Source organism: Amaranthus tricolor, chromosome 2 (genome assembly GCF_026212465.1).
Source record: "Amaranthus tricolor cultivar Red isolate AtriRed21 chromosome 2, ASM2621246v1, whole genome shotgun sequence".
Taxonomy (NCBI): Eukaryota; Viridiplantae; Streptophyta; class Magnoliopsida; order Caryophyllales; family Amaranthaceae; genus Amaranthus; species Amaranthus tricolor.
Window position 1 is genome coordinate 30,591,332 of NC_080048.1, and position 7,925 is coordinate 30,599,256.

Consider the following 7,925-nt stretch of genomic DNA (forward strand, 5'->3'; position numbering starts at 1 on the left):
ATTGGGAAGGGTGAGAGAGAGGTTGAGGAAGAAGGGTAAAATTGGGGGTCATTGGGTAAATAGGTTAGATTAATGAGTTTAATTGAAAGTCAAAGATCATTTAACTTGATCAACGATCATTAAGCAGGTCATTCGGTGAAGCGGCTGTATCGATGTCGTGTTTGGTAATTTGAAGGCTGTTGCTTGTAAAAAAAAAAAACTTGAGGCTATTTATTCTAAAATGACTAAACTTCAAGACTGTAGTTGGTAATTGATCTAAAATTTTTTAAATATTTTTATACGAAATTCAACACTTAAAAGATCAAATTAAGACTTAAATGAACAAATCTAAGACTTAAAAACCAATTTCAACACTTAAGTCGATTTAGTTTTAATTCATAAATTTGTTATTATAAATTTTTTTAAAATATTTCTAATTTCGATACTGAAAAGATCAAATTAAAGACTTAAAAGACTAATCAAATATTATCTTGAATTTCACCTTGAAGTCTCAAACTTAAATTGAAAAAAAAAAGTATTAAAAAATTACTAATTGGACCTTTGTTAAAGTTAATGTGTGAAATTAATAATTTAAGTATTAAAATTAATGTTTTAAGTCTCAAAATGACATTTTTTAAGTTTAACTTAGATAAGTGTTTAAGTTTTTAAAAGAGAAGAAATGACGGTTTCACGTAAAATTTGCGGACATATAAAAAGTTCAGGTAAGAAACCTTAACATTTTCATGGTGACCTCGAGTAGGTTCTATAGAACCATGAATTTTGTACAGAAACAAACACTGTTGGATGTATCGGTCTCTTTCTTCGGATAGGCTCAGGTTGAAATACCCAATTCCCCATAACCCCAGCCCCACAAGCTTAATACAACGCATCAATTCCGTTTCCAACTTGGATCAAATCAACGAAACCAAGAAAATGGATCGAAGAAAGGCAAAAGCAAATTTAGAAAAAGCAAATTTAGAAAAAGCAAAGCAATTACTTTAAAGAAAGAACCACAGTCCATCAACTTCTTTATTTCCCTCTCTTCTTTTTTTTTTTTTTTTTTTTTTTTACAGATTCCCCTTTTCTCTTTATTCCCTCCTTCAATGGCGGAAAACATCTCCCATCTCATTCTCCTCTTCTTCCTCTTTCTTTCCTCAGGTAAACTAAACTAATCTTTTCTTTATACTCTTTCTTTTACTTATGATTACATATCTTGATACTGATTTGCACCCTTTTCAATCACAGAAGCCGCAAAGTTCCGAATAGTAAACAAATGTAGACATACAGTTTGGCCTGGATTACTCTCAGGTGCGACCTCCCCTCCACTTCCAACAACTGGGTTTTCTCTCCAACCTGGAAAATCCCGAACTTTCAACTTTCCCAAATCATGGTCGGGTAGAATCTGGGCCCGTACTCTTTGCTCAACCGACCCAACAACCCAAAAACTCGTTTGTCTCACAGGAGATTGCGCCTCCGGTAAACTAGAATGCGGCGGAGCCGGCGCAATCCCACCTGCAACATTAGCCGAGTTTACACTAAACGGCGCCGGTGGACTTGACTTTTATGACGTCAGCTTAGTGGACGGCTATAATCTACCCATTCTTGTTGTGCCACGTGGTGGTAAAGGAGGGGATTGTAGTCCAACTGGTTGTCTTGTTGACTTAAACGGCGCGTGTCCTAAAGAGTTAAGCGTGGAAGTCGCACGTGGGAATGGGAGTGAGCTTGTGGGAAAGGGGACTGCTGTAGCGTGTAAGAGCGCGTGTGAAGCATTCGGAGCGCCTCAGTTTTGTTGTAGTGAAGGGTTTAACACGCCTGACACGTGTAGTCCGTCGATTTATTCAGTCTATTTTAAGAAGGCTTGTCCACGCGCGTATAGTTACGCGTATGATGATAAGACGAGTACTTTCACTTGTGGTGGCGCTGATTATATCATTGTGTTTTGTCCTCCTCCTTACACAAGGTATTTTCATTAAAATATTTTTCTTTGTTGATTGCTGAGTTATTGTTTTAAAATACTGATTGATTTTGATGATTATAAAATCACAAATTCTTGTGAGATAGCGATTTTTTTAGAGATCTACCTTATAAATTTTGTAAGTAGATATTAATAAGATGTAAATAGACATTTAACATATTGAGAGACCAGGTGTTATGAAATACCCTCCACAATCAGGGGATTACAGGGACGTTGAATTAAATAAGATATGTTGATGGTAGTGGTAGGATGATTCATGAGGAAAATAATTTAGAGGGTACATAAGGCTTAAGATAGAAATTATTGTTGCAATAATGAATTTTTTTTTTTTTTGGTGGGTCATATGAAGATTATAAAGAAATTTTTGTGAGTATACTATTCTTGTAAGTTTGCTTATTTTTATTGAAATTTATATTGTTAGCACTTAGCACCTTGTTATTGTTATTAGTATCAAAGCGTCAAAGCAGGTTCGTGTCTAAGTATTCGAATTGATAATTTTAAGTAAAAAATGCGATCATTTTGTCTAAAACGAAGTTTCCTATTGCCAGTTTAATGTGTGAATATTGAGAAGTGGACACGTGTGTTATGCGTATATAGAACGGTAATTTGTTATTTATTTAGGCACTAGGTTGTCTATGATTTAATATGCCTTTGGCCCAATGAACTAGTAATTTGGTATTTATCCAAGTTGTCTTTGAGTTAATATGCTTTTGGCCCAATGAATTAGTATTTGATATTAATCTAGGTTGGCTGTGATCATATTTTGCTTTTCGGTGGTTCTAAGGCACAAATAGTATGCCAAATTATAACGCGGTCAATTTTTTGTATGGTAATTAAGATGAAGTGAAGAATGTAAAATGTAGTCATTCTGACGGGAGAAGAACAAGAACAGAGGAGGAAATGGCAATGAGATAACAATATTGTTTATCAGAGGAGTGAAATGTTTGTGATTGAAAGACGAAATCTTGGGTCTGAAACAAGAAAGAGATAAGGATTGAGTTGGTGGAGTGCTGAGAGCAAAGGGTGGTAGATGAGGCTATTTTACCTTATGTTTCGGACGACCTTGTGTAACCTCTAATGGTATATAGCTCTTTTGGGTATACTAGTCATAATTCTATGGGGAAGTAGCCAGGATTGTTCTGATCCCTCCTCCCTTTTATGCTTCTCCTTGATATATAAATTGCATTGTCCCAGCATAGAATTGTTTTGACTGTAGACTTCCAAGTCCGAACTTGATTTTAGCTGTGTTTTCTGAATGCGAAAGACTTTAAATTCTCCTTGGGTAGCCAGATCAAATTTGATTATGTCTGTAAATTTTGCACATTTAAGTGATCAATTGATGCTGTTAGTTTTTTCATTTGTTACAAAACACTTGTTACTTGTTTTTCCTATCTCTACTCTTCTCCTTTATAGCCATCTGTTTTGTGTAGAGAACTTTGTGTTTGATGACAAATAAATTTTTAAAGAGTTCCTTGGCGAATATGGTGGTGAACTCGACAACAGGCTTTGGTTTTCGGTGATACATCTAGTAGGATGCAAGTTATAATTACATTATGTAGTTCCATAGCAGTATAGTTATTATTCCTCCATGAGGGTTCTGGAACAAGCGGTATATGCTGAAAATTAGGTTATTTCAGTATAAAGTTGGCGTGATGATAGAGCTTCATATCTAGTACTATAGTTATCTTATACAGTGTATTTCGCTCATAGAAGCTACAATTAGGGTTTGGGGGGAAATGAAAAACGGAAAACCATATCCATAGAGGAAGATGTGATCAAAGAGTACCTTGACTCGTAAAAAAACATGTAGAGAAAAGCAAAACAAGACAATACAAGACCCAAAACGCGACATACTGTGCAAGATAAGATTTTTGCAAATAACATGATCAAAGAGATGTAAAAACAATGCCAAAACAATAAGCAGGACTTGGGTATAACAACTAACAACCCAAATAATTACAAAGGGCTACAACCTCAAATACATACATCCAAGCTAAAATCATCAAAATTATTTACAATCTAAACCTATCAAACAAGATTTCACAACTATATAGCAAAGGAAATTAAGATACAAAACTAGCAAAAATTCCCCACTCTGACGTCAATGTTATATCTAGATTGCAATTGAACACTTTGCAATTTAAAAACACAATAATGAAACTGTCAGTCACACTAGATTGAGCGAATCGATTCTACCTAAACAAAACGATAAAGAAAAACATAAAGATCAGTCAAAGCATTATCAGTCCTAGATCGAGCTCACTAAGATTCTAGATTGGGAGGAACCCCATAGCTTTAAGGCTATGTTTATCTCTCGGATGAAACAAGCCAATATTTCAATGGCAACCCACCTCAAAAACAGGGAATAGAGAACAAAGTATCCATTTACTCTTTCAATGGCCGACAATATTCCATGTCAATGTCATCAATTTCATATAAGATACAAAGTCCAGGCCTTAGGACTTAAAGCAATTGTTGTTGTGAAATTAAAATTTCTACACTAAAATTATGCATATTTGAAATTTGCAAACAAATAAGAAAACTATAGCACCTACATTGTCAAGGAAAATTGAAACACAAGCCATCAAATGAAAATCAACGCATAGATATAAGTGTTCTCTATAATAACAAAATCCGGAAATTTGCATGCTATCATTCAATTCTGAAATGCAAATTTATCTATCCATCTATCCATCAATCCATACAAGCAATTAATCAATGAGCAAACACATTCATAATGAAACACTTTTGAACTGTATAGATTATAAAATTCTCTCTCAAAGCCTTTGTGATATACCTCCAATTGATTTGATTTCACTGTAAGGCAATCAGCTTGAAAACTGATTTTTTAATGAAGTACTGAATGGGTTGGGATTGGGGTGGGGGTGGTTGAGGGAAAGGGGAAGTAGAAGGGTTGGAGAAGAAGGAGAGAAGAGAGCGAAACGGGGAGGGAGAAAGAGTGGTTTGTGCACTTTTTTTTTTTTTTTTTTTGTTTTTTGTGTTTTTAGTTTTTAAATGAAATTATAGCACCCAATCACAATATGACATGGGGTGTTCTAATTAAATGAGATAGATTAACTTTTTACCCTAGTTAACCATTACCTATAAGCTCTTTCGTTGTAAATAGGAGCAAAAGATTGGATCTTTGTAGAATAAACGTAAGGTTAACCTGTTTTTCCTCAAACAAGCTAAAAATTGACTTTAAAAGCAATTTTTCCAATAGATTTAGTAACAAGATTTCTAACATTATAGTCTCTTATATTAACACTATTTATTAATCCAATAAACTCATTTCATAATCCAATAATACTCCTATACTAATTTAATGATATTGAAATTAAAAAACCAAAGTCAACTTAGAAGATAAAGATACTTTATTGTGTTCATCTTCAATTTTCTTTTTTAAGATCCTAATGCCATATAAGATATCTAAATTGCATATATGTTCATAAGTTTCAAGGATTATACTTTATCAAATTAAGAGATAAGCCAAAAGAAGGAAAAAAGAAAAATCAAAAACCTTTACGTCAAAGATAATTGCTATAGTTTCTTGATACGGGTGAGGTCGAAAACACGTGGTTTGATAAGATGGTGATGATCTTGATGATGATGAATTGATGATGGACGATCAAGATTCTTGATGACCATGAAGATGACGAAGAACAATGATCAGGAGAATATGTCACTTTATAAACTTGAGCAGTGGCGAACTTGACTAATTTTTTTGAAGGGGCCAAGATTCATAACATAAGATAGGTTGTTTCAATCAATTAATTTACTAAACACTAGTATTGAATGGTTTGATCATCAAACTATCTTTTTATACCTAAATACTATAATTTTTCAACAAGCTAAGCTATTTTTCCAAACATTCCATTATTGTTCTAAAATGTCACATAAAAGTGAAAAATACTAAATAAATAAAAGGCTTTACATGAATACTACCTTATTCCTAGCTATTTACTTGCGACATATGTTATTTTTTTCTATTATTCTTTATTCAAGCTTATTTTATATATTGTGGATAATGTATAAGAAAAAATTTAATCAAGTGGGACCATATTTGAATCGTTTAATCACATCTCTTTATAGTATCAATTTTTATTATTTTTAGTTATACATAACTCAATATATAAGATTGAAATAACATATTATAGTGGATAAAAAAGTGAAATATTGCAATTATAATGAAATGGAGGAAATAATATAATAATACTACAATTAGTCATATTAGACAAAGATAAACGAACACAATGTAATCCATCTAACAGTACTAGTATTGCTTTATAGCTATATCATTCATTAGAATTTAGAACTAATGGTATAAATATTTGGCTGAAATTGTGTGAAACAAAAATTTCCTTTTCCAAATCTCAAGGGTGCAAAGCCCCTTTCCTCCCCTTATTAAGTTTCGCCATTGAATTTGAGGACTAACTCCTACTACTACGAATTGATTTTAGTAGTGAACTTAATTTGAGTTTGTATGTGCATTATCTAATCTTCTTTTTATTTGGGTTCTTTGGCTTATTTTCTGAATTCTATATGGTATCAAAGCCCGGATTGTTATTGCCTTGTTGGGCTAGGCATTTAGAGGGTATTTAGTATTGGATATAAAAATGTAATGGAAAGGGAATTTGTAAAAAGGAGTAAGGGCATTGTAAAATGTTATTATTAAATGTTTGGTATTAAAAGAGGTAAGGGAATGGGAAAAAATAGGGCATGTACACATCATCTACTTCATTTTCTCAAAACTAGACTTTCTTCAACCACCAACATAACAAACATCCCACCACCACATAAACCACTGTTGAAGAGCATGGGAGGAGGAGGAAGATGATAATTTGAAGTTTACAAAGATGCAGTATTGTAGAGGAGAAGAAAAGGAAATTGTTACCGGTCAAAATCCATTGGAAACAAAGTAAGGTTCATGGTAATGGATTGGTTTAAACCAATCTCATACCAAACAACAACTAATGTAATGGTATGTGAATCCTTTAGATAGACTTTAAAAAACTCATACCAAACACCCCTTAGTCTTGCCACTATTTAAGGGCCTCAAATTAGATGTTCATTCTCAATGATGTTTGTAACCCTTTTAGTGGTTCAAAAATAATGAGGATATTCACATGTGAGAGAGTGTTAAAAATGTCAATAATTATGTGAGTTGTCCCACATTAGAGAAGGAGAAAAGCATATGCCGACTTGAGGAGTAACTCTTACTACACCAATTGGTTTTAGTAGTGAACTTTGGTTTGTATGTGTACCTCTTCTTCTTCTTGTTTGGTTGTCTATGACTTATTTTCTGAATTCTAATATTCCACCTTCTTGATTCCTTGTACACCTTTAGCTTACCAGACATGAACCCTAGTCTTTTTCGGAATGTGTCAAGTAGTTTTCTAGTATGTGACAAGTTAAATTGTTGTTATGCAAAACCTTGAACGGATCTTTCTTATTGTACTGTATTTTTGATCAATTGGAAGGTAGCACGAATTCTACTGTTATGTAAAACCTTGAACGGATCTTTCTTATTCTTATGTTTTAAAGGAAAAGTCAGTTCACTTATTGTGCAATATGTGCTGATGCATAAAGTACTTGTTATAATGAGTCTTAAAAGTTTATTATGTTGCTTATGAGTGCATAGGAATATACTCAGTAGGGTCTTTGTTGTTCCCCTGTAATGTATTTCTAATTTGCTAGTGTGCTACAGAGAGAACTCAGAAGCGACTTGATTTACCTATACTTTTTTGGCATATAATTGACTATATTAAGAGTCAATCGAAACAATCTATTAGTTTGTGGCCCTAAAACCCTGCTTAAGTGGGAGCTAATTACTGACATTGGGGTAATGAGATATTGTTGCTTAGTCTTTCCAATAATACACATCTATCTATAATATATTTAGTTTTCCCAACTGTTAAGGCATATAGGCCAGGTTAAATTGGATCAGCTCTACCTCACACGATTTCTGTTG

The 7,925-nt window shown here is 33.3% G+C and overlaps 1 protein-coding gene across 3 annotated transcripts in view; it reads left to right on the forward strand.

Moving 5' to 3' along the window:
• Positions 1-676: 676 nt before the first annotated feature.
• Positions 677-7,925, forward strand: part of LOC130805224 (thaumatin-like protein 1b) — a 7,870-nt gene continuing 621 nt past the window's right edge. For 2 of the 3 annotated variants that reach the window (XM_057669902.1, XM_057669903.1), the window contains exons 1-2: positions 679-1,137; positions 1,225-1,939. In XM_057669902.1, the coding sequence (XP_057525885.1) occupies positions 1,083-1,137; positions 1,225-1,939 (770 nt within the window). In that variant the 5' untranslated portion in view covers positions 679-1,082. Of the gene's footprint in view, positions 1,138-1,224; positions 1,940-7,925 lie in introns of all 3 variants that reach the window. The other variant, XM_057669904.1, reaches the window with a different exon arrangement.